This window comes from Mustela lutreola, chromosome 2, assembly GCF_030435805.1.
Source record: "Mustela lutreola isolate mMusLut2 chromosome 2, mMusLut2.pri, whole genome shotgun sequence".
Classification (NCBI taxonomy): Eukaryota; Metazoa; Chordata; class Mammalia; order Carnivora; family Mustelidae; genus Mustela; species Mustela lutreola.
Window position 1 is genome coordinate 5,417,025 of NC_081291.1, and position 25,036 is coordinate 5,442,060.

At 57.4% G+C, this 25,036-nt stretch overlaps 1 protein-coding gene across 4 annotated transcripts in view; it reads left to right on the plus strand.

Annotated features, from left to right (window-relative positions):
- Positions 1-24,885, plus strand: part of FBN3 (fibrillin 3) — a 51,628-nt gene extending 26,743 nt beyond the window's left edge. The window contains exons 39-64 of one of the 4 annotated variants that reach the window (XM_059159767.1): positions 2,233-2,358; positions 2,748-2,897; positions 5,274-5,345; positions 7,283-7,408; positions 7,686-7,811; positions 8,122-8,247; positions 8,626-8,742; positions 10,226-10,354; positions 10,874-10,993; positions 11,752-11,877; positions 12,733-12,885; positions 13,011-13,076; positions 13,249-13,374; positions 13,649-13,768; positions 13,884-14,006; positions 14,715-14,849; positions 15,002-15,127; positions 15,753-15,959; positions 16,958-17,083; positions 17,559-17,681; positions 17,870-17,986; positions 20,433-20,561; positions 20,651-20,770; positions 22,223-22,451; positions 22,993-23,143; positions 23,928-24,885. In XM_059159767.1, coding sequence (XP_059015750.1) covers positions 2,233-2,358; positions 2,748-2,897; positions 5,274-5,345; positions 7,283-7,408; positions 7,686-7,811; positions 8,122-8,247; positions 8,626-8,742; positions 10,226-10,354; positions 10,874-10,993; positions 11,752-11,877; positions 12,733-12,885; positions 13,011-13,076; positions 13,249-13,374; positions 13,649-13,768; positions 13,884-14,006; positions 14,715-14,849; positions 15,002-15,127; positions 15,753-15,959; positions 16,958-17,083; positions 17,559-17,681; positions 17,870-17,986; positions 20,433-20,561; positions 20,651-20,770; positions 22,223-22,451; positions 22,993-23,143; positions 23,928-24,266 — 3,608 coding nt within the window. In that variant the 3' untranslated portion in view covers positions 24,267-24,885. Of the gene's footprint in view, positions 1-2,232; positions 2,359-2,747; positions 2,898-5,273; positions 5,346-7,282; positions 7,409-7,685; positions 7,812-8,121; positions 8,248-8,625; positions 8,743-10,225; positions 10,355-10,873; positions 10,994-11,751; positions 11,878-12,732; positions 12,886-13,010; positions 13,077-13,248; positions 13,375-13,648; positions 13,769-13,883; positions 14,007-14,714; positions 14,850-15,001; positions 15,128-15,752; positions 15,960-16,957; positions 17,084-17,558; positions 17,682-17,869; positions 17,987-20,432; positions 20,562-20,650; positions 20,771-22,222; positions 22,452-22,992; positions 23,144-23,927 lie in introns of those variants that run through there. The other 3 variants (XM_059159769.1, XM_059159770.1, XM_059159771.1) reach the window with 3 other exon arrangements.
- Positions 24,886-25,036: the final 151 nt, after the last annotated feature.

A 25,036-nucleotide genomic window follows, 5' to 3' on the forward strand; every position in this document is an offset into this window, starting at 1 on the left:
AGCTGTGCATTTGGTGTTATCTAGAATCCATTGCCAAATACAGGCAATGTCTTGCAGTTGCACCTTTTTCTAAGAGTTTTATCATTTTAGCTCTTCTATTTAGGACCCCTACTTCTTGGGACTTAACTTTTGCATATGGTGTCAGGGAGGGATCCAGCTTCCTTCTTTTGCATGTGATTTCCAACTGTCCCCACACGCCTTGTGAAAGAGACTCATCTTCCCCCCATTGAATGGTCTTGGCTCTCCTGAGCTCCCCTAAATCACATGACAAATGGTTAATTTCTGAACTCTTCAGTTCTAGTCTATGGATTTATAGGTCTACCCTTGTGCCAGCGCCCCACTGTCCTGATTACAGGAGCTTTGTAAGTTTCAAAATTAGGACATGTGAACCCTCCCAACTTTATTTTTCCTTCTTCAAGATGGTTTTGGGTATCTCCTGCAATTCCATATGAATTCAGGGTAAGCTCTCCCATTTCGGCAGAAGTCATTGGGATTTCGAGGGCCTTGCATTGATACTGGAGATTGCTTCGGCAACTACTCCCCTCTCAACAGTGTCAAATCTTCTGACCCATGAACGCGGGGTCTGTCCATTTCTGTGGGTCTTTTAAAAATTTTTCTTTTCGCGGTGATCTTTTGTAGTTTTCAGTGTTCAACTCGTGCACCTCTCTGGTGAAACTTATTCCTAGGTATTTAATTTTTTGGACGCGATTAGAAGCAGAATTTTCCAGAGTTTCCTCTTCGATTTCTCACTGACAGGATACAGGAATAAGGTTGATACTTGTGTGTTGGTTTTATCTGCCGCAATTATATTGACCTCACGTGTTAATTAGCCCTAACAGGTTTTGTTCTGTGGATGTTTTTTATAAATATTTTTATTTATTTATTTGACAGAGAGAGATCACAAGTAGGCAGAGAGGCAGGCAGAGAGAGAGGAAGAGAAGCAGGCTCCCCGCTGAGCAGAGAGCCCGATGCGGGGCTCAATCCCAGGACCCTGGGATCATGACCTGAGCCGAAGGCAGAGGCTTAACCCACTGAGCCACCCAGGTGCCCCAATTCTCTGGATTTTTTTAAAGACTTTGTTGTTTTTAAGTCATCTCTACACCCCATGTGGGACTCGAACTCACAACCCCAAGATCAGGCATCACCTGCTCTACCCGCGGACCCAGCCAGGCGCTCCTTTGTCTTGGGCATCCTTTAGGCTATCTTATACATCACATTCCATGGTTGTGAGTTTTCGCCTGGATTCCAGAGTTCTGCAAAAGTTGACTTCAACAGCTTTTGCCAGCTCAGTAGATTTTGTGGAGGAACGGGGGCTGGCGTTCCTCACTCTGCCCTCTTTGAGGACGCCACTCCTAGCGTGCTGGTATTTCCACCGCCTGTTTTTGCACAGCCTACCAGCTAAGAATGCTTTTTACATTTTTTAAATGGTTGGAGAAAATCAAGAGAAGAATAGTATTTTGCAGTATGTGAAAAGTACATGAAATTCACATGTCAAGTTTCAAAAATCGAGTGTTATTGGAACGCGGGCATGCTGATATCCCTCCTCCCTTTTTTTCCTTTTTTCTTTCGATTTTATTTCTTTATTTGAGAGAGCGCTAGCAGGGGGTCGGAGGGGAAAGCAGGCTCCTCAGTGAGCAGAGAGCCCCATGCAGGGCTCGATTCCAGGACCCTGGATCAGAACCTGAGTCGAGGCAGACATTCAACCAACTGAGCCACCCAGGCACCCCGCCATGCTGATTTCTTTACCTATTATCTGTGCCTCTTCTCATACCGCAGGTGTAGAGTGAATGGGTGTCAGAGACCGCTGTTTGGCTTGCAAAACAAAAAAGTTTACTCTCTGCTTTTTGAAAAATCTGCTGCTCCTGGATTAGAAAACTGATCAGACTGAGAGTCCTTTTTTTCCAAAAACACTTGATGCATGCATGGGGTGCTTGTTTCCTGTCACCTCTCATTAGGAAGCACACGGCTGCCCCATTCTTGGTGATCGTGTAATTGACTCATGGGCTCAGGTGTTATTATTTTCATACTAGCTTAATTGAAGTGAGAGCACAGTAATTTCCCCCTCCTCCACTTACTGCCATATTGAGTCTCCCCTTATCACTAAGATACCTGCACCATTTAAGCTAATCTTGAAACCAAGTTCAAGCCCATGATGAAGTGGCTCCATCAGATCCAGATCCGGGGTGGGGTTATATAAACAGCTCCCAGATGCTCCCCCTCCCTCCCCTGTAGACATCGACGAATGCTCTGAACACTCGGACATCTGTGGCCCCGGTACCTGCTACAACACCCTGGGGAACTATACCTGTGTCTGCCCCGCGGAGTACCTGCAAGTCAATGGTGGCAACAACTGCATGGGTATAAAATGTGATGACTGGGGAGACTAGATAGTTGTGGGAAAAGCACTTGGGTGTGGGAGGGACTTCTTGGAGTCTCCATGCTTTGAAAGAGTGCACAGAGGTGTGTTTAGGGGAATAGAGAGATGGAGGGTGAGTGTATGAGTGGCTGGTCAGCAGCAGAGAAGAAGATGCAGGACTTGGGGGCTCAGGGCTGCCATGTATGGTTGTTCAGGTTGTGCTCTGCCCCCCAAAAACTAGACTATAAATGGCACCTCATGTGTCTTGGGGGAGAGACATCAAGCCAGTTATTTTCAAATGGATCCATGAATGAGTTCTCAGCTCTCTGGCTCTCTCTTCCTCTGGCTTGGTTATCTTTCATCCACACCCCTCTTCCTAACCCAACTGCAGACATGAGGAAGAGCATCTGCTTCCGGCACTATAATGGCACGTGTGGAAATGAGCTGGCCTTTAACGTTACCCGGAAGATGTGCTGCTGCTCGTACAACATTGGCCAGGCCTGGAACAGACCCTGCGAGGCCTGCCCCACTCCTGCCAGCTGTGAGTACCCTCCCCCACCTTCCTTCCAGCTTGGTCCTTGTTAGTGCAATATTTAAGGGGGCACACCCTGCTTAGGGTGCCCAGATTAGCCCTCATCCTACATTACTCTGATGAGGGCTGAAGAGTTTCAGTTATGTCCTAGTTGGTGTATGGATATCCTCACTCTTAGGGTGAGCAAAGCATCCTTCCTTCTGTTTTGCACATTTGGGGAATTCAAAATGGGTCAGTGAAGCCTATATTTGTGGTAAAGATCCTTGAGCAGGGGAAGGGGCAGACTCAGGGAAGCTCTGGTGAGGACTGCTAAAATGTTGGTTGCGATGAAGAAGGGGGTTCCGCGCGGGGAACAGCATGAGCAAAGGCCCGGAGCCCCCGACCACGCGAGCAGCTGGAGCGAGAGCTAACAGAATGATCTGGCAGCTGGCCCAGGTATCAGAAAGAGCCGAAAGAGGAGGGCAGTGAAAGTGAGCAATGAGGAGGTTAAAGCATTAGTTCTGGGGGCTGAATGTGTCCCCCAGATTCATATGTTCCAGCCCAGATCTCCAGTCGGTGGTGTTAGAAGGTGAGGCCTGGGGGAGGGGATTAGGTCCTGCAGGGGGAGTCCTCCTGAATGGGGTGAGCAGACAGGGAAAGCAGATGATCTCCACCACATGAGGACAGAGTGGGAAAACAGCCAGTGTGAACCAGGAGGTGGCTCTCACCAGACTCCGAATTCTTGGACTCCCGGCCTCCGGAACTGTCCGAAATACATGTCTGCTGCTTTGGCAAACCCCCACCCCCAACCGCCGCCACCAGCACCACGCAGCCCACGCTGGCTAAGACAGGTGGTTTCCTAGGGCTGCAGCAACCAATGACCACAGACTTTGTGGCTTAAAAAACCCAGAAATTCATTTTCTCCCAGTTCTGAAGACTGGAAGTCAGAAGCCAAGGTGTCAGGTGTCGGAGGCGGCCATGTCCCCTCCAGACGCCCTAGGTTCGAATCTGTCTTTGCTTCTTCCAGCTTCTGGGGGGCTCTGGGCATCCTTCGTGTCTGTCCCCAATCTCTGCTTTCACGCTCACATGGCTTCTTAGCTCCGAGGCTCTGCGTGTCTCTTCTTATAAGGCCACCAGGCTTTGCATTCTGGGCCCACTGTGATCCAGGATGACGACATATTTTTAAATTAAATTAAATTAAATTTATTTATTTGACAGAGATAGAGAGATCATAAGCAGGCAGAGAGAGAAAGGGGGAAGCAGGCTCCCCACTGAGCAGAGAGCCTGATGCGGGCCTCGATCCCAGGACCTTGAGATCATGACCTGAGCCGAAGGCAGAGGCTTAACCACTGAGCCACCCCCAGGATAGCCTCACCTTATCTTGATTCCATCTGCAAGGACCCTGTTTCCCAAACAGTCACACTCAGGGGTTCTGGGTGGACACGAACTTGGGGGACAGTGAGTGTCCGTCCAGGGCAGGGCGATGGAGAGGGATGGTTACAGGGCACTTCTGGGAAGATGCACATGTTCCGGGTTCTAGGAAACAAGATTGGGCAGACCCAGGCTTGTGCAGGCTGCGGGGGAAGAAGCTGCAAATTGCCAGCTCTGGTCAGGAGATTGTCAAGACAGATCAAAAGTCACCCTTAAGTTGGATGCTGGGACTTGGGTATCTACCCGGATCTCACGCACCTGAAACTGAGCTGCAGGTAGATTCTGACAAGGCAGGAGTCCACGCCAGCCAGGGGTCCATTCTTATCACGATGCAGATGGAAGAGTGAGTGGGAGCCAGGGTAGGCCCCCGGCGAAAGGTGACAAGGGGACACGGCGCTGCCCCGGTGGGGGCGGGGGGAGGGGAACCCAAGGACAGTGCCATCAGCTGTCCGGTGCCAGCATGGTGGGTGAGCAGGGAGACCCAGGGAGCCTTCCCTGTGGGCTGCCCTGAGTCCTCAAGGCTTTGCTAGGGAACAGCAAAGGGAACAGCATGTGCGAAGTTCTGATGGCACGGCAGAGTAGGGCATCTCCTGGTGTGTGATGAAAGCAGTGTGATAGGAGGGCAGGAGTTACTGCTGGAGTCGTAGGGCCAGAGGGGAAGGTCTTGAGGTCCAAACTGAAGAGTCTACCTATTCTGGGGAGGACAGCGGGGCATGGGTGGCGGCCCTCGTGCAGGGAAGAGATGAGCGAGGCCACATTCTCTGCGTCTCTGTGTTGGAAGATCACACTGCCAGGTCGACGGCTGCCCGTTGTGCCGGTCAAAGCACAGGGAGGAAGAGGGACTAGTTATCGGGAGGCCAGCTGTGGGCTGGGCTGCAGGGATTGGAGGAGGCAATGCAGGGGATCAGGAAGAGGAGGTGTCCTCCCTGGGAACCTGCAGCTCCAGCATCCTCTGCCCCGTTCTCCTTTGCCCAGTGGACTACCAGCTCCTGTGCGGACACCAGGCCCCCGGCTTCATCATTGACATCCACACAGGGAAGCCCCTCGGTGAGTGACGGTGGCTCCCCGCCCAGAGCCCCAGTTTCCTCTGTCCCCAGAGCCCCGACCTCTCCCTTCCACACACGCTCACCCCATGCTCCCGCACTTCCAACTCCCCAGACCAGGCCAGGAGTCCTGTCGCCAAACACCACCCTTTATTTGAGAGGGGAAAAAAAAGTATTTTTATCAAGTTGTTACTCATTTTTAAAAATTCTGATAAAACACAACACGATATTTACCATCTTAACCATTGTTTAGTGCACAGCTCAGGGACGTGAAGCACACATTGTCATGAAACCACCCCCACTCTGTGTCTCCAGAACTTTCCATTTGCCCAAACAGAGACTCTGTCCCCATGAAGCACGGACTCCCCAGCCCCTGCCCCAGCCCCAGCTCCCACCATCTCCTCTCTGTCTCTGGGGACAGGACGACTCCGGGGACTTCCTGGGAGTGGAGTCCTACAGGATGCGTCCTTCTGGGTCTGGCTTCTGTCCCTAAGGTTCCACAATGTCCCTAAGGTTCATCCATGTTGTCACAGGGTCAGAACACTTCTGTTCTGACTACACAAGGTTCTGTACAGTCTAATCCCCATGTGCGACATTTTAGCCGTGCAGAGTCGAACTGACGAACCCATGTCCAGCCGTTTTCACCCCATGGAGGTATCCTCCTTATCTGAAACAATCAGAACACGGCAGGTGCAGTGACTGTTGTCAAACCAAAGTCCCCTTCACACTCCCACAGTTCCCATGCCCGGGGGTTTCTAGATCCTTCTTCTTGCTTTTCAGTATACATAGTGGTCCCCACTGAAAACGTATGGCAATGTTTCCTGGGGAGTGAGAGATGTTATAATTCTAGAATGCCCTACATAGTGGTCAGCCACTCACCTTTTGTCAGCCAGCCACGAGTAGTGGAGCCCTGGGCAGGTTACTGCCTGCTGTGCGGCTCCTCTGGACCTGCTTCACGAGCCCGTCCCCCTGGATGGGCACTGGGTTCCCTTTTCCTACAGTTGACCCATGAGCAGCACGAGGGGGAGGGGCATCAAAGCCAGTGCAGTCAAAACTCCATATGTAACGCTTGACTCCCCCATCACCCAGCTAATAGTCTGCCTGACCGGAAGCCTTTCCAATAGGGTAAATAGCAGATTAATGCTTATTTCGCACGTTGTGTGTTTAATACACTGCATTTCTATAATAAAGTAAGCCAGGGTCCAGAAAACCTTATTAAGAAAAGCAGGAGGAAAGTACTGCGTTTCTATAAAAACTAAACACTCCTGCATCAGTGGCCCCTTGTGGTTTGAACCTGCACTGTTTAAGCGACAACTGTATACGTAACAGCTTCAGTGGGATTTAACTCACATATCTCACACTTGGCCCAGCTCAAGTACAGTTCTGGGGTTCCCCTTGTCTTCACAGAGGGGTGCAGCCAGCACCAGGATCTAGGTTCAAGTATCTTCATCATGCCAAAACAAACAAACAAACAAAAAACCCTCCCCATGAGTGGTCACTCCCCGTTCTGTCCTCCCCCAGCCCCTGGCATCCGCGGTTCTCTCTGTGCCTGTGGATTCCCTCTTGTGGGCATTTCACAGCCCTGGGGTTGTATGGTACAGGTTCTCGCATCAGCTTCCCTCACTGAGCTGCGTGCCCTCGAGGCATGCCATGTTGTGATCCCCCAGGAGGGACAGGCAGCCTTGCTGGGCCACAGCAGGTGGGTTTTCAGTCGGGAGACACACGCACCTCCTGCTCTTGGTCCCGCATCCTGCTCTCTCTCTGGTGGCAGAGGGATTTTGGCCACTGCAGAATCCTTGGTTCCGGGCTGAGGGGTAGGAGGAGGTGGCCAGACTGTGCGGGGCAGGGGGTGGGGGGCGCGAGCGGGGAGGGGCCTGGCTCAGGGCCCCTCCGGATGCTCCCGGGGGCTGGGCTGCCCCTGACAGCTGGCGCCCTCCCCAGACATCGACGAGTGTGGGGAGATCCCCGCCCTCTGCGCCGGGGGCATCTGCATCAACCAGATCGGGAGCTTCCGGTGCGAGTGCCCCACCGGCTTCCGCTACAACGGCGTGCTGCTGGTCTGCGAAGGTGCCACCTGCCAGACCTCCCCGGCCCTGGGTGGGAGGCTGCTTCCCCATCGCGTGCGCTCCGGACGTGTCATTTAAGTGCCATAAGCCTCAGTTTCCCTTTCTGTAGAATGGGGCTCATGCCTGTCCAGGGGCCTCCATCCCACATCACCGCTCTCCTTCGGGTTCCTGCCCCTCCCAGAGGGAGTCCCCGCTCTGAAGCCTGGGGCAGGGTGCGGGGCTGGATTCCAGCAGGCAGGCCTCCTCCTGCACTCCTCCCCGTTGGCTGTGTTCCGCAGACAGGAACGAGTGTGCCGTCGGGGCGGGCCCCTGCCAGCAGAACGCCAACTGCGTCAATATCCCCGGCAGCTACCGCTGCGTGTGTGCCCGAGGGTACAAGCTGTCACCCGGCGGGGCTTGCGTGGGTGAGCGGGGACCCCAGCAGGGTGCAGGATGGGGGCTGAGGGTATAGGGTATGGGACAAAGTGACCTGAGTAGGGCATGGTTCTACAGGCTGTGCCACGGGGTGGCAGGGATGCCGAGCACCTGTTAATGGGGTGGGGGGTGGGAGGTGGAACCGGAACCTGGTGCTGGCAGCAGCTTGAATAGGGGCTTCCCCGTCATGGTGCATGAGGGCTCAGCAAACTCTGTGTGTGTGTGTGTGTGTGTGTGTGTACACATGCACGCATGCAGAGGAGGGGTTCTGGGGACCCCACACTGCCTGCCCTCCCCCAGGACGGAACGAGTGTCAGGAGATCCCAGACGTCTGTAGCCATGGTGACTGCATAGACACAGAGGGCAGCTACATGTGCCTCTGCCACCGCGGCTTCCGGGCCTCGGCGGACCAGACCCTGTGCACAGGTGAGAGTCCGTTCCCACTTCCTCCTGGAGAGCGAGGCTGCCAGGTGAGGCTGGGGTGGCGGCCACAAGTCTGCACCTCCCCTGGGGTGAGGTCGGCACCATCATCCACCTGGTTCACAGACAAACCCAGCTTTGAGTCCCGGCACCTGAGAGCTTGGGTAAATGACTTATTCATGCCCTTGGGCCTCAGTCTGCAAAACGAGATTGATAAATAGGTCCAGGGGCACCTTTGGCCATTACCCTCCAGGTGTCCCTTGCCCATCCACCTGGACGGGACTGGGTGCAGGGGAGGCGGGCTGGGTCCGGCCAGGCCCTCCCTCCCTGCGCTGCCCGATGCTGTGGTGAGCTGGATAGGGCTTGGGGGCTTTGCTCCGGCAGACGTCGACGAGTGTGACCGGCAGCCATGTGGAAACGGGACCTGCAAGAACATCGTCGGCTCCTACAGCTGCCTCTGTTTCCCTGGCTTCGTGGCAACACACAGCGGAGATTGCGTGGGTGAGCCACCTGGGCTGGGGGGCAGCCCTCATTGCTCCCCCCCCCCCAAAAAGTGGGTCCTTGGCTTCAGGGTCCCCCTCCGAAATAAAGGATCTGGCCCCAGGGATCCCGTCAGGAAAACTACAAAATTTCCTCACAACTTCAAGATTTCCCGCACCTCTTCAACCATCGGGCCAGGGGGTCTCTCGCTAGAGTGTACACTCAGCTTCGTGGAGGCAGGTAGACAGGACAGGGAGAACAGCGAAGACCCGGGTGATGGCTTATGGCTGAGTGCAGTGGTTAAAAGCATGCATTCCAGGGCCAAGCAGCATGAATCCAAATCCCAGCTTTGCTACCTGCCTGCTGTGTGACCCCAGACAAGTCAACTACCTTTCTGGGCTCCTGTTTCCTCCTATGCAAAAAGGAGATTAATAGTAGTCCCTACCTATATTAATTGTAGATCAAATGGACTGTAATAACAACTATTACCAGAAATGAAGAGAGAACTCATATATTTGGGGGCAATTCTCTGAGAAGACATGACAACCGTAAAATCATATGCATCTAACAATAGAGCTTTAAAACATATGATGTAAAAATGGACAGAACCGAAAAAGAAATAGGTAAGCCCACAGTTATAGTTGTAGACTTCAACACTCCTCCCTCAGGAAGATGGGGGGACAAGGAAAAAAATCAGTAAGGTTAGGGAAGATCTGAACAACAATGTGAATCACCTAGACCTGCTCAGTATTTATAGAACATTCCAGAACACACATCCTTCTAAGTGCACATGGACATTTACCAGGACAGCCCATATTCTGGGCCATAAAACAAACCTTAACAAATTTAAAAGAATTAGGGTGCCTGAGTGGCTCAGTTGGTTAAGTGTTGGACACTCGTTTTTGGCTCAGGTCATAATCTCAGAGTCTTGAGATCGAGCCCTACATTAGGCTCCCCACTCCATGGGAAGTCTGCTTCTCTCCCTCTGCCTCTCCCCCAAACTCGTGTTCTATGCCTATCTTTCTCTCTCTCAGAATTAATAAATAAATTTTTTTAAAAACACTCAAATTTAAAAGAATTGAAGTCATACAAAGTAGGTCCTCAGAATATAAGTGAATTAAAGTAGAAATCAGTCACAGAAAGACATCCAGAGAAATCCCCAACTATTTGGAAATGAAACAGCATACTGCTAAAGGATCCTGAGATCAAGGGAGAAAGCATAAGGGGAATCAAAAAATATTTTGAATTAAATGAAAATGGAAACAAACAAAATTTGTGGGGTTCAGCTACTGGAGTACCCAGAGGCAAATTCATAGCATAGTGCTACGATATTGGTATCTGCTTCACCGGCTAGTGGGAGATTAATATACAGAGCCTCACACATAAGTACAGGATCAACTAAAGTCACTACCCTCCACGTAACTGCCGTGTGGACAAAAGCACAAGGGAAGCTCAGGGTCCCTAGACTGTGGGTGACCCCTGCCTGCCCGTACCCCTTCTGCAGACACGGATGAGTGCACCACTCTGGTGGGGCAGGTGTGCCGATCTGGCCAGTGTGTTAACACAGCCGGCTCCTTCCACTGCCTCTGCCAGGATGGCTTCGAGCTCACAGCCGACGGGAGGAATTGCATGGGTGAGTCTGTCAGCCCCCCGCTCCCAGCTTACCTGCAGTTGGTACTTCCAAGCGATCATGGTTCCATTTCGTAATCAGGCATTTATCTCAAGTTATAAGAAGAGGGGTGCCTAGGTGGCTCAGTTGGTTAGGCGACTGCCTTCGGCTCACGTCATGATCCCAGGGTTCTGGGATTGAACCCTACATGGGGCTCTCTGCTCTCTGCTCAGTTTACAGTGAGGCTGACTTAAACAAGGTTCTAGATGGGCGCCACAGAAATCACAAAAGGGTCTGTATGTAGCTTAAGATCAGGACTTGCTTCTCCTTCCCCTGGATGCCATGTGGCTTCATGGGTATATAACCCTCACTTGAGGGCCGGGAGGGTCCTTCCCTGGCTCTGCCTGTCTTCCTGAGTCTTAGCCCTTCCCCTGGATCCAGAACTTGTTCTGGGGCCCTTGGCCATCATGCAGTGACCGTAGGAGCTGCTCCCTGTCCCCTGTCATGGGCTGGTGCTGGGACCCCTCCTCTTCCTCTCCACAGACACCAATGAGTGTTTCAGCCTCTCGGGAACCTGCCTGCCAGGCACTTGCCAGAACCTTGAGGGCTCGTTCCGCTGCATCTGTCCACCTGGCTTCCAGGTGCAGAGTGACCGCTGTGTTGGTGAGTCCACCCCCGCCTTCCACTCTGGGGCCAAGGAGGCATGTCCGGGCCTCTGTTTTGCCATCTGTAAAATGGGAATGCCAGCTGGGGTCATGGTGAGGGTGGAGGTGTACTTAGCACAGCACCCAACAGAGCTCCATACACAATTACTGTTACTAGGATCATTTGGCCGCTTGGTCTAGGTTCTCTATCTGGGGCCCATAGGCTTCCTCATGAATCCTGTCAAACAGGCATGGGTGTTGGCTCACACTGCACATAGAACACCTTACTCGATGAGTGATGGTTGGTCTGGCCTGTCTGACCTGAGCTCCCCTGGTGTAATTGGCCAACTGGGTGAGTTTGTGCCACATTGGCTAATCTGGACCAGTCTAGCCTAAGCAGATGGGCTAGCCTGGCACAGGGTGGGCTAACCTCGATCGGGCTACCCTAGCAGTTACCCTGAGCAAACTTCCTCCAGTGTAAGTTAAGTTTATCCAACCTTGATTAGCTTTGTACAGAGTTAGTCTCTAAAGACGAACTTCTCCTGACTGTGATTCCTATCCTGGAGACACCTTCTAGGAAAGACACCCACCCCCACCCCAAAACAGCCCAGCTGGTGTTCTGGCTCATGCTGAGTTCTGAGGGCCCCTGGCCTGCATTGGTCCCTGGACCCTCCCCAGCTGGGCCCCCACTCTGTCTGCCCCTTCTGGCAGCCAAGGCTGTCCTATGCTGGCAGAAGTCCTGCCTGCCCCCACTCAGCTTGTGTCCCGCCCCTCTAGACATTGACGAGTGCTTGGAGGAGCCCAACCTCTGCCTCTTTGGCACCTGTACCAACAGCCCCGGGAGCTTCCAGTGCCTCTGCCCACCTGGCTTTGTCCTCTCTGACAATGGGCATCGTTGCTTTGGTGAGTCTGTGGCCTGAAAAGCATGCAGGGCTTGGAGAAGAGCTGGAAAGGAGGGAGAGAGGGGCCGGTCAGCCAGAAAAGGGGGCTGCAGTTTCTGTGTGGATTTCAGATCTCCCGGAGCCCTACCTGGACAGAGGTGCTCTCTGTATGGGTGAGGTTATTCGAGTCCAGACAACCTGTTGGCCAGACAAGTCGCTTCTGCGAACGGCTATCCTGGTGCAGGCTGGGCTAACCTGGTCTCCTGGGGTTTGGTCGTCCTGTGGTGGCTGCGGTTGCCCTACCTGGGAGGGCTTCATCTCAGCTAGCCCAGCCCTGTCCCATGGGGGCTAGCCTCAGCCAGTCCGAGCCAGCCTCTTCTTCTCTCCCAGGTTAGGGGCAACAAGGGGGTGGGCCGGGCAACTCGACCCGTGTTTGTTGTTCAGAGCCCAACGTGGCCTGGAGGATTCTCGAGTTGAGGAGAATCTAGGGCTGAGGACTGGGGGGAGGGGCGGTCCACGACAAGGATTTGGGGTCTCCAGTCCCAGGTCCTCTGGCTCGCCAGAATCACTTTGTCTCTCCAAGAAGGGGCCTCTGAGCCAAGAACAAGTGTGGCTGAGTTTGCTCTCCTTGGCAAGGGGGCACCCCTACAGCTGTGGAGGTGGGGTGTGCCTGGAAGGAATCCCCAGTGGTCCAGGGGCCGGCCCTCATTGGCCCAGGGTGGGTCACGTGTCCATCTCCGAGCCACTCACCACGGTCAGGGGTCTGTGGGGTCCTGATTGGCCGCTGGCAGGGTCCGGTAGGCGGTTCTCTGGATCCGGCTCCGAGCCGGGCATCGCCGATGACCCTTCCAATGCTTGCCTGGGCATCACCCCACAGACACGCGGCGGAGCTTCTGCTTCACCCATTTTGAGGCTGGGATGTGTTCTGTGGCCAAAGCTTTCAACACCACCAAGGCCCGGTGCTGTTGCAGCCAGAGGCCTGGCGAGGGCTGGAACGACCCCTGCGAGCTGTGTCCTCAGGAGGGCAGCGGTGAGCGCCCCGCCCTGTCCAGTGTCCCCGCGGCTCCGTCTGCCTGCCCACCCGCAGCCGCTCAGGGGGCTCCTGGGGGCGGCACCGGCCCCCGACCCTCACCTCCTTCCCCTCTTGGTGTCCAGCTGCCTTTCAGGAGCTCTGCCCCTTTGGCCACGGGGCGGTCCCAGGCCCGGATGACTCTCGGGAAGGTGAGCTCCTCGCCCACGTGCTAAGGGCCCCTCCTCCGCCGCCCGCCTCTGTCTGAGCTCTGCCCCTGTTCCCAAGTCTCAGGCTCCCTCCTCGACCAGTGGGTGGCCCCGGGGGCGAGGGAGAGCGCTGGGAAGTGACAGACGCCGTGCGGGCACCCCCTGCCGCCCGCAGACGTGAACGAGTGTGCGGAGAGCCCCGGAGTCTGCACCAACGGCGTCTGCGTCAACACCGACGGCTCGTTCCGCTGCGAGTGCCCCTTTGGCTACAGCCTGGACTTCACAGGCATCCGCTGTGTGGGTGCGTGACCAGCCCCCAACCCCTGGGAGGAAGGAATAGGGTGGGCAGGGCAGGCGCCACCCAAGGCAGGATCCTGTCCCTCAACCCCTGTCACTCTCTCCGCCCGCTGGACCCTCCTCCCTGTGGTTCACTCCCTCATCCCCTCGCGCACTCTGGCCAGCACCCTGCGCTTGCCTGACCTGCATCCCGCCCAGAGACCAAACCTGGCCCTGTGTAGCCTGCAGAGGTCGGTTGCGGGGGGATGGGCCCTGACCGCCCCCTTCCGCACCCCCAGACACAGACGAGTGCTCCGTGGGGTACCTCTGTGGTGAAGGCACCTGCACTAACGTCATCGGAGGCTTTGAATGTGCCTGCGCTGAGGGCTTTGAGCCTGGCCCCATGATGACCTGCGAGGGTACGACCCTGTCAGTCCAGGAGCTGGGCTGTGTGACGGAGGGCGCCCCTGGGGGCGGGGGCGTGGACTCCACAAGCCTACCCTGCCCAGCCGGCGCCTGCACTGGCCTCCGCAGACGTGGACGAGTGCTCCCTGAACCCACTGCTCTGCGCCTTCCGCTGCCGCAACACCGAGGGCTCCTACGTGTGCACCTGCCCGGCCGGCTACGCCCTGCGGGAGGACGGAGCCATGTGCCGAGGTGGGACCGGCTGGGGTGGTGGTGGGGGCTCGCTGGGTCACGGTCCTGGAGAAGACAGGGAGTTGAGAGCTTGGGCCTCCCCAAGGTGACACGAAGAGAGGGGAGCCCTGGGGCACGTGGGGTGCTATGGGGGCTCTTCTGTGAGTGGCGCCTCTGTTGTGGAAATGGGGTCCCGAGTCCCACAGGTCAGTGGCTGTGGTGGTCTGTCTAGAGCTGAGTAGGACAGTGAGGACAGCAGCTGTGCCCCCCAGGGAAGGCGTGGCAATGTTTGGAGACAGTTTCTGTTGTCCCAGTTGGGTGTTGGGCAACAGGCATGGAGTGGCCAGGGACACTGGTCAGTAGACCACAGACCTTGGAATGGCTGTCCATCACAAGGGGCTCTCCTGTCCCCAGTGTCCTCAGTGTCAGAGCCGAGAAGCTCTGGGCTGGGACTTGGGGCCTCCAGGCCTCCTTCAGGGTTAGGGCTCCACGGGCTGTGGTGAAGGCCAGAGAGACTCCCAGACTCAGATATGGGCATGGGGTGCAGGCAGGGGTCCGCTCTTGACCCCTCGGCTTCTCCAGAGGCCTGGGCACAGGGCAGTGCTGCATGAACTTCACTCTTGCCCTGCCTGGGGCTCCCAGAGCGCGGTGGGATCCAGGCCCCCACAGCCTGGGGCCAGGCCACGGTGCACCTGACCTTGGCCGCTCTCTGTCCCTGGTTACTGGCAGATGTGGACGAGTGTGCGGATGGCCAGCAGGCCTGCCACGAGCGGGGCATGCTGTGTAAAAACCTCATCGGCACCTTCACCTGCGTCTGCCCCCCAGGTCTGCGGCCTCAGCCCAGCTCCGGGGAGGGCTGCACAGGTATGGGGGCGCTTTGGGGGTGCAGGGACACCCCTGGGGGGAGAGAAATCAAAGCAAGAGAATGTGGCAGGAGGAGACTCTCCAGGGTGAGGGGAGGCTGGCCTGGGGGGCTCTGGCCTCCCCGGCGGCCTGCCTCATGCCCCCCACCGCAGATGAGGACGAATGTCGTGCTCAGCCCAGCCTGTGCGCCAATGGCCGCTGTGTCAACACCGAGGGCAGCTTCCGGTGTGACTGCGACCAGGGTTTCCGCCTCAGCCCTGCTGGCACCGAATGTCATGGTGAGTGTGGTCCGGCACAATGGACATGGCCACCCCCACGTGGCACTGCTGCCTGGGGTCTCCCCAAGCCGATGCCCTCAACACAGATCACCCCAGAGCCAGCTCGGCCCTCTTGCCTCCCAGACTCCAACTCAGAGATGCTCTGGCACCGGGCTGGGCCGCACGCCAGCTCCCTGCAGTCACCAGCAGCCTCCTCTTCCTCACCCACTCCAGTCCCCAGTCTGTCCCTTCCACGTCATTCATCTGCTCTGTCCCCACTGTCTGTCCCGCATACTTATGCAGGCCTCCTCCCCAGTGTTCCCTGGCCTCCGGGCCGCCCTTGACCATCCATGCTCTCCGCGGCTGGGAGATGCCACCCTCTGACCTTGGGAAGCCGCCCTCTCTGCAGCCGCAGGCATCTCTCTGGCCCTGTGGGTCTGCTGCTTCTGCTGTGGTCCTGGCCCACAGAGGGCATCTAATGGGGCTGGAATACGGTGGTTTGAAGGGTTTCACCCTGTGCCCACACACAGCATGCCAGACACATCTGGGATCCTTGCTAGACTCTCAGGGCTGCCGGACGCCCCAGGGAAGGGGCCCCCCGGTGGGCACGGTTCTCCTGCTCACCACCTCCACCTGTTTTCCGCAGACGTCCGGCAGGGGCCCTGCTTCTCCGAGGTGCTGCAGGCCGTGTGCCAGGCTCCATCAAGCAGCGGTGAGGCCGTCACAAGGGCCCAGTGCTGCTGCGGGGGCGGCCGGGGATGGGGGCCCCACTGTGAGCTCTGTCCCCTGCCGGGCACCTCTGCCCACAGGACCCTGTGTCCCCACGGCTCCGGCTACACCGCTGAAGGCCAAGGTGGGTGGCGAGTTTGTTCATGGTCAGGTCTGTGTCCTAGAGGGAGCTGGGGTGTGTGAGTCAGTGTGTACCAGGGCCCGTTCTCACCGTGTGCCTCTCTGTGCTGGCTGGTGTGCAAGCCAGTGTGAACCGGGGCCTGTTCTCACCGTGTGCATCTCTGTGCTGGCTGGTGTACGAGCCAGTGTGCACTGGGGCTTGTTCGTTGCTGTGTGCGTGTGTGAACTGAGGTGAGAGGGTGAGCAGGTGTGTGTTCTTTGTTCTCTGTGGACTCGTGAATGAGCCTGCAGAAGTGTGAGCTGGTGTGCCTTCCCCTTGTGAGCAAGCTCGGTCATGAGGGTGTCTCTGTGTGTTCTTGAGTGTGTGAGCGTGTTAATGAGCAGGTAAGTGTGCCAGTGAGGGGAGGAACTGGGTGTGTCTTGTGTGTGCTGGCTGCATGAGGAGAAGGTACCAGAAGGTGGCTGAGTGGGACCGAGCCCATCTGTGTGGTTTGGAGTCTAGCAAGCGTCCGCAAGGGTAGGTGCGTGTGTGAGTGTGTCTCTGCACGAGTGTGTCCCTTCCAGTGTGTCAGTGAGGGTGAGACTAGTCATCCCAAGGAAGCAGCCGTGACACCAGGGGCTGAGGAGGAAGTGCCTTTGTGAGGGTATGTCTGGGGGGACGGGAGCCCCTGAGGGTGTAGCCTTGTGAGTCTGCAGGAGCGTCAGCGTGTGGCTGGTGTGCAGTGTGTGCGCGTCTGTGCTTCCGTGTTCGCGTGTGGGTGCCCTGGTGAGGTGGTGGGGAGAGTGTGTCCCCGCCAGGTGTTCTCAGTGTGTGGAGGGAGCTTCGTGAGTGTGTCCTGCTGGCAGAGGTACCACTCACAGCCCAAGGGTGGGGTCTCCAGGGTAAGAGAGGGGACACAGAGGCTGGCATGGCCCCAGGGAGAGGGCTGGCGGACACAAGGGCGGAGCTGTGCCCCAGTGACCCCAGACGGCCAGTGCAGCGGAGCCCTGCGTGTCCCCCAGATGTGGACGAGTGCCGCATGCTCGCTCACCTGTGCCCCCACGGCGAGTGCATCAACAGCCTTGGCTCCTTCCGCTGTCGCTGCCAGACTGGCTATGTGCCCGATGCTGCTGCCACGGCCTGTCTGGGTGAGCCTCCCCACCCCCACCCCGGCCCCGCCCCCGCCCCCTTTGCGCAGCACGTAGCCGGTGCTTCTGGCCTGAACCGGAAGCAGTTCCCTGCCCTGATCACTTTCCTTGTGGTGGTTTGTGCATCCTGAGATTTTAGCAGATGTTCACCTAAGTCAAGGATCAGCAAACTCCAGCTCAAGGGACTAGTCCGGCCCTCCACTTGATTTGTTAATAAATTTTTATCGGCACCCAGCCGCGCCTATTTGTTTTCTTTCGCTCTGTGGCTGCTTTCCCACCGCAAGGGCAGAGTTGAGTAGCTGGAACTGAAACCATGTGGTTTGCAAAGCCAAACATGTCTATTTTCTGGCTTTTTGTGGAAAAAGGGCCAATTCCTTATGTAAGCCCATACAGTCTGGTTGGTTAGAGCCTGAGTGGAGACCCCGGGACCCTGAGTCTCTGGGAACATCTGTCTGACCCCCTGCCGACCCTCTAGATATAGATGAGTGTGGCCAGGCCCCCACACCGTGTGCCTTCCTCTGCAAAAACACCGAGGGCAGCTTCCTGTGCGCCTGCCCCCGCGGCTACCAGCTGGAGGAGGACGGCAGGACCTGCAGAGGTGACGTCCCCCCCCAGGCCCTGTGGGGCTCCATCCCCAGTCCCCCTGGGATGTCCCGAGTGTGTCCCCAGCCACTCATCCCCTCCCCACTGCGTGGCATTGGACGCCAACCCTGGGGTCTTTCCCCTGGGAAGCCCCCAGCCCCAGGGGTCCCTGCTCTGAGCTTGCGGGGACCGTCTGTGCCGCAGACCTGGACGAGTGCTCCTCCAGGCAACACAACTGCCAGTTCTTCTGCGCCAACACTGTCGGCTCCTTCACCTGCCGCTGTCCCCCTGGCTTCACCCAGCACCACCAGGCCTGCCTTGGTGAGTCGTGCCCCCCCCCCCACACCCCCGGCTGATGCAAGGCACCAAACTTCGCTCATTTCCGAAATACATAGCGAGCGCTGAGTGTGTGCCAGACATCACGGACACAGGTGATCGGAACAAAGTCGGCACTCTGCGGGTGCTCAGACCCCGGTGGCAGTCTCCTTCCTCACCCTAGGGACGTGGGAGGCCTGCTCTGAGGAATCCCTCTGACTTTGCCCTGACCAGTCCCTGCTGGGTCTCTCTCCTAGAGCTCCCCAGGGTGCTCCCAAAACCCAGGGGCTCATGGGACCCAGAGGGGAAGTCGGTTCACAGCTTTGGCTGCGGGGGGGCATCAGCCACTCCCATCACTTTTGAGTGTCTTGTGGCTTGAAAGAATGAGACCCCCTCTGAGCGCCAAGGTCAGCCGTGGGTGGCCCTATTCAGGCTCCCACTAATGCATTCAGCCAGCACCTACTGAGATCTCCCGTGTACCAGGCAGTGGTCTAGCCCAGAGGGATGCCCACTCCAATCCCCTCCGTCAGGCCCAGCCCCTACTTGATTTTGTTAACAAAGTTTTATGGGCACACAGCCACACCCTTCCATTTACATATGGCTGCTTTGGAGGTCCAACAGCAGAGCCCAAGCCAAGAGGTTGCAACAAAGTCACACAGATTTTTCCCAGCTGTCCCTTTGCAGAAGGGATTTGCCTAGCCCTGGCCTAAACCCTGAGGGCACAGCAGTGATCCCAAGAGGCCAGCCCACTGTTGTCACCGACTGTCCCAGCCCTTCAAAAGGGACATTTGTACAAGGGGCTGAAGGAGGTACCAGAGTGAGTCGTGCGCCCACCCGGGGCCGAGCCTTCTGAGACTGGAAACATGCGTTTCTCGTTCTCTGCACAGTTATTTTCCCCGTCTCTGAAGAGCACGTCCAACGTGGCGTTTGTATGTGGGGAGCTCTAGGCAGGTCCGCACGCGGGGACCCCTGGGCCAACACACATGCCCATACACCGGGCAAGCTCATGTGGGACTCCTCTCCCACGGATTGAGGGCTCCAGACCATTCCTCTCCCACACCTGTGTAGCCTGCACTCCTCGTGGGAGGTCTTAGGCTAGCTAGGTCAGGGATTGCCACACTTTTTATTTTCTTTTTTTTAAGATTTTATTTATTTATTTGACAGACAGAGATCACAAGTAAGCAGAAAGGCAGGCGGGTAGGTGGGGGAAGCAGGCTCCCCGCCTAGCAGAGAGCCCGATGCGGGGCTTGATTCCAGGACCCTGGGATCATGACCTGAGCCAAAGGCAGAGGCTTTAACCCACTGAGCCAACCAGGCGCCCCATGCCACACTTTTTCTATCAAAGGCCCAATAGGAGATGTTTTCAGCTCTGTGTTCTATATGGCCTTAGTAGAAAACACTCAGCCTTGCCCTTGTAGATCAAAAGCAGCCACAGACAGTGCATCACAAATGAATGGGTGTGGCCATGTGCGGGTGAAATTCATTTATAAAAACGTTGTGGGGGGCCAGCCTCTGTTTGCTGATGCCTGAACTAGAGGATCAAACTTACATGACCAGGTAAGGTCCCCGGCCCTTGGTTTGCTTTGCTGGATGCAAGGGAGAGAAACTGCCCTAGTGCTGGATGTTTCTCTCTGGTGGGTCCTGGCAGGAATCCTGGGCTGGTCTCTGTGGCCCCTCAAGGGGTAGCTCAGATAGGGGTGTGTCCACGAGCAGATACAGGGGCCCCCCGGCTTAGAAGTGCCATGTCCCCTGTGTCCCTTGCACCCAAGAGAGATTCCACATCCCCAGCAGGAAGTGTCTAGGATCAAGGATCTTCAAACTCTAGGAAGCCAAAACCAGGGTTCCCCACCAGAAATGTGTTATTCCCCAAACCCCAGCGTGGGCCATTACCACCATCACCAGCCTTATCTCTGCTGCGCTGCTGTCACAAAAACACCCTAGACCGCAATGAGGGGCGGAGCTTAAACAGTAGACCGGGGCTGCTCACAGCTCTGGAAGCTGGAAGTCCAAGGTCAGGGTGCCGGGAAGGTCGGTTTCTGGTAAGGGCTCTCCTCTCGGCTTGCAGACAGCTGTCTTCTCTCCCGTGCTCACAAGGCAGAAGAGAGCAAGCTCTCCGGTGTCTCTTCTCACCCCATCCTTGGGGTCCCACCCGTGGCCCATGGAGGGCAAGTCAGCCACCCCGGGTCGCATAGCTTTGGAGGCAATGCTGATGAGGGGGGTGGAGTGAAGTCCTATAGGTGCGTGATCTCGAATATTCGGGGCACTTCTGGGAGATGGGGACAGATCCAGATCTCTTCACAGAATGAGAAACGGAGGCACAGAGAGGGTCAGTGACTCACCCTGAAGCCACACTGTCGATCAGGCAGTGGGTCCAGCATGGTGGTCTCTGACCCGAATCCCCTAACCGCTAGGCTGTCCCCCCCCCCCCCACCCCGTTCTCTGTCCCCTGCAGACAATGACGAGTGCTTGGCTCAGCCTGGCCCGTGTGGCACCCGTGGGCACTGTCACAACACACCCGGCAGCTTTCGCTGTGAGTGCCACCAAGGCTTCGCCCTGGACAGCTCGGGCCGTGGCTGTGAAGGTAGAGCTGGGCTTTGGGTGGGGTGCGGGCCCAGGCTGCGGTCCAGAGGGCCTCCAGGCAAACCATCTGGCCCTGTCCATGTCTCGCAGATGTGAACGAGTGTGACGGGCCCCACCGCTGCCAGCACGGCTGTCAGAACGAGCTGGGGGGCTACCGCTGCGCCTGCCCTCGGGGCTTCACCCTGCACTCGCAGTGGAGCCAGTGTGTGGGTGAGTGAGTGTCCAGGGCTGGGAGAGAGCAGACAACCAGGAGCCACCCCCCAACCAAGGATGCTGGGACAAGCACAATAAGCCACCCCCCATCCAGGATGCTGGGACAATCCTAAAGGACAGATGGTCCAGCCTGGGAGGTTGGGCACTGCCCCCACCTCCATGGCTGGGGAGGCTGGGGAGTCCGGGGGCCACAGAGCAAGCTTGGCAAAGCTCAAGTCCACTTCTTAGGGAGTAGTGGCCTGGGTGGGACTCAGTGGAGAAGGATTCTGAGTCAGTACCTGTGATCCCTGGGAAAGAGTGCTGGGATTGATTAGTGATGCCTGCCACGGTGTGGCAATAGGGAATAGGAGCGTGCGTGCTGCATCTTCTCCATAGCTGCTGCAGAGGCCCTCTGTCTGGGGGACTAGCCTTCGGCACCCCGACCTTCTCCATCCCATGCTTTTCTTTGTGCTCAAAGCCCTCCTCATGACAGCCTCATCCTTATCACCTCTCTCCGCTCCTCCCCTACAGTCTGGCTTTCACTCTCTACCCTCTCCAGTCTGCTCTCTGGAGGCCCCTCCAGCTCCCCTGCTCTGGGCACGGTTGTCTGCACCTCCTGGACACTCTCCTCCCTCAGCCTCTCTGATGCAGCTGTCCCTGCCCTCCCGCCACCTCTCTGACACTGCCTTCTCTCTGGTTCTCCTCCTGCCCCCGATGGTGGGTTCTGGGCTACATTCTCCATCTTTGTCCTGCCCGGTAGTGGTTGGCCCCTGGGGACTGCGCAGACCTTCCCCTCCGCTGCCAGTCCCTCCCGGTTGGCCCGCCTCCCCCTCTGAGCACGCATTCTCTCACTCCTCCCGCTGTGGTGTGCCCGGGACCCACCTTGCCTCAGGTCCTGGGATACAGAAGTGGGCCAAGTAGCAGACTCCATCCCTGCTCTCTGGCTCTGGCTCTCTAGTGGAGGGGACCAGGAGTAATTAGGCCAGTGGTTCCCAACTGGGACTGGTTCTGCGCCCTTGGGGACATTTGGAAATGTCTTAGAGACCTTCCACTCATCACGACTGAGAGGTGGGCCCCCCTGGCATCTCGTGCGTGAAGGCCGTGGGTGCTGCTCAGTGTCGAGTGGTGCACAGGACAGCCCCCACCATAGGGAATGATCCGGTCCCCAGTGTCAGGAGTGCCATGTACGAAACCTCATTCTAGATTGTTCCACGATTTGGGATTTCTGGGAAATTTTGAGAACTGCTTTGAAGGACTACAGGGCTGGGGCAGCTGAGGAGTGTAGGGGTGAGGCAGACCTAGCCCAGGGCCTACGCAGAGCCTGATGAAGGGTGACGCTGACCCAGGGCTTTGAGGGAGGAGGGGCCTGAATTAACTGCGCGGGGACTGGCAGTGCCGTGGGCAGGGGCTCTGGGGGTGCAAAGAGCCCCCCGCCCCCCATGTTCTCTCTCTTGCTTTCCCCACTCACAGACGAAAATGAGTGCATGCTGTCCCCTGCGGCCTGCGGCAGTGCCTCCTGCCACAACACACTGGGCGGCTTCCGCTGCGTCTGCCCCTCTGGCTTTGACTTTGACCAGGCCCTGGGGGGCTGCCAGGACATAGATGAGTGTGCAGGCGGGCCCTGTAGCTACAGCTGCACCAACACCCCTGGAGGCTTCTTGTGCGGCTGTCCCCAAGGCTACTTCCGGGCTGGGCAAGGGTGAGGGGCTGGAGGGGGGTGGGCCGAGGTTCCCCAACCCCACAAGAGCATCTGTGCGCACATGTATGCGTGCACACGCGAGCTCACACCCCAGTCTGGTGCAGTTGCCTGTGCAGACGCGAGCTCACACCCCACTCTGGTGTAGTTGCCTGCGTGGTGCACCTGCGTATTTGCACATAAACACCTGTAGGTGCACACTTCCCTGTAGTGCCCTTGAGCATGTGCACGACTCACACCTATGCCAGCACCGTGGTCACCCTTATGCATTCGTAGATCTTAGCGTGCACATGTGCACACATAATACACACCAGCGTTATGGGGTGCCTGCAGGTCCACATCTCTGCCCGCGGGGAGCCAAGGGATGTACGCACACATGCGCATGTGTAGGCACACACACGAGGCACTCCTGCACATTGACACACCAGCACCCGTCCCCACGAGCAACATGGCTCCGAATGGAGAGTGGGAGCTGGAGGGGGTGGCGGGGGCAGAACCCCACAGCCTTCCCCTGAAGACCCATCACCCCCTTGTCCTGGCCCAGGCACTGTGTCTCTGGCCTGGGCTTCAGCCCTGGACCCCAGGAGACCCCAGACGAGGAGGAGCTGCTCTCATCTGAAGCCTGCTATGAGTGCAAGGTCCATGGCCTCCCCCCTCATGACCGGCCACGGCGCAGCACCTACGGCGGTCACCAGGTGGGGAGAAGGAAGGCAGAAGTGAGATAGGAATGTTGGGTCTGAGGGGCTTTCAGTATTAGATTTAACCAAATATGCATTACTTTGCCCTATTTCCCCCTCGCTTCTATCCCTTTCCTATTGTTGCCATTGTTTTCCATAAGCTTCACAAGGGTAGGGCCCTGCGTCTGTAAGAGTGAGTGCAGGTTGTTGGGGCTCCTGGGATGGGCACCCACGGATCTGGGTTGGGGGGGCTGCCCCCCACCTCTTGCCCTGCCCCCAGGCCCCCTCCCTGGGCTTTGCCGGCAATACCAAAGACAGCCAGCAGGTGTCAGCAAGAGCACATGTCTGAGCAAGACGGGTTGGGGGCGGGTGCTCAAGTCTGCAGACCAGAAGGGCAGGGAAACAGGACTAGCATTAACACAACCACAAAGCACCCCTCAACATGTAAATGAGGAGGAACAAACACAGCAGTGCCCAGAGCCAAGAGGAAGAAAACACAGATCACCTCCTTTAGGCCTGGCTGCGTCACCCAGCCCGGGTTAGCCTGCCAGTGAGGCCGCTGGCTTATTCAGGGCCCTGTCCGACTGCCAGGACCAGGAGCGCACTCAGAGCAGCTCACATAAAGAGGGGTTTGTCATCTGCACACAGGGGGCTCTCAAAGAGCCCAGATGCAGGAAGCGTAGCAACCACCCCTACCCCGGGGAACCGGAAAGCTCTCAGGCAGCTCCTCTCTGTGGCCCCTACCCACTGCATTCTGATTCTTCCCGCCTCTGACAAGCACCTGCCTGGTCTTTGTCCACAGGTGAGCCTGGCCAGCCTCGACTCGGAAGCCCCGCTGACCTTGGGCCTGAACCTTTCCCGCCTGGGCCGGGCTGAGCACATCCTGGAGCTGCGGCCAGCTCTGGAGAGCCTGGGGGGACGGGTCCGCTATGTCATTGCCCGTGGCAACGGACCAGGGTTCTTCCGCATGCATCACCTCCCGGGCCTCAGCTCCCTGCAGCTGGGGCGTCGGAGGCCTGGGCCTGGTACCTACCAGCTGGAGGTAGTAAGCGTGGCAGGGCCCTGGAGCCCCTGGCCGGAGGGGCTGCTGACGCCAGGGGGCGGGGCCTTGCGGCTGAAGGTGCACCTGCGGCTGCTGTAGTCCAGAGGAGCCCGCCTCTCCTGCCTGACCCCAGGCCCCTCCCGCAGCCCCCATCTCTGGACTCCCTGCGTGGGCACTGCCCCGTCCTTGCCTCTTCTGGCAGGATTTGGGGGAAACTGATGTCACTCAGCTCACCACACACCGCAGAGAGACCCTGGTGACCCCAGTGAAGCCTTGGCCTTGGGGGCTACTGATCCCACCAGCAATAGGATCACTGACCAGGTGGAACCCCAAAACTCAGGAAGAGTAAAATGCAATTCTCTGACCTCAGGCGAACCCAGCCTCTGCCCAGGGGGACCCCCAACAGTCTGTCCTCCCCGGAAGCCAGCTGGAAGCCATGGCATGCACCGTCCTCCTCCAACAACCAGGGTCAAGGAGGGGCCTGTGATTCTCTATAGCTGGTCGATCTCAGGCTTATGCTGCTGCACTGCACCGTGGGTCACCCCTGGGAGGCGGTGGGACATGGGAACGGACGGCTGGTGTGGGCCTGGGGCTTGACTCTCCGAGCCAAAGAGCCTGTGGGGCCCCAGCCAGAGTTGGTGACTCACAGCCAGGCTCAAGCCCCCGGTGGGGTGGGCTAGGGTTCCAGGCCGCTATTATAGCAGAAGCAGAGATGACAATAAAGTTATTTTGGGTTAAGTCTGCCTCTCTGCCATGTTCTGGAAGTCAGGAGATGCTGTGCTCAGCAAGGCCAGGTCAGGCTCACAGGTCAGGGAGCAGGAGGTCCCGGAGGGTAGGATAGACTTCAGCCCGGGGCTTGGAGGAGAAAG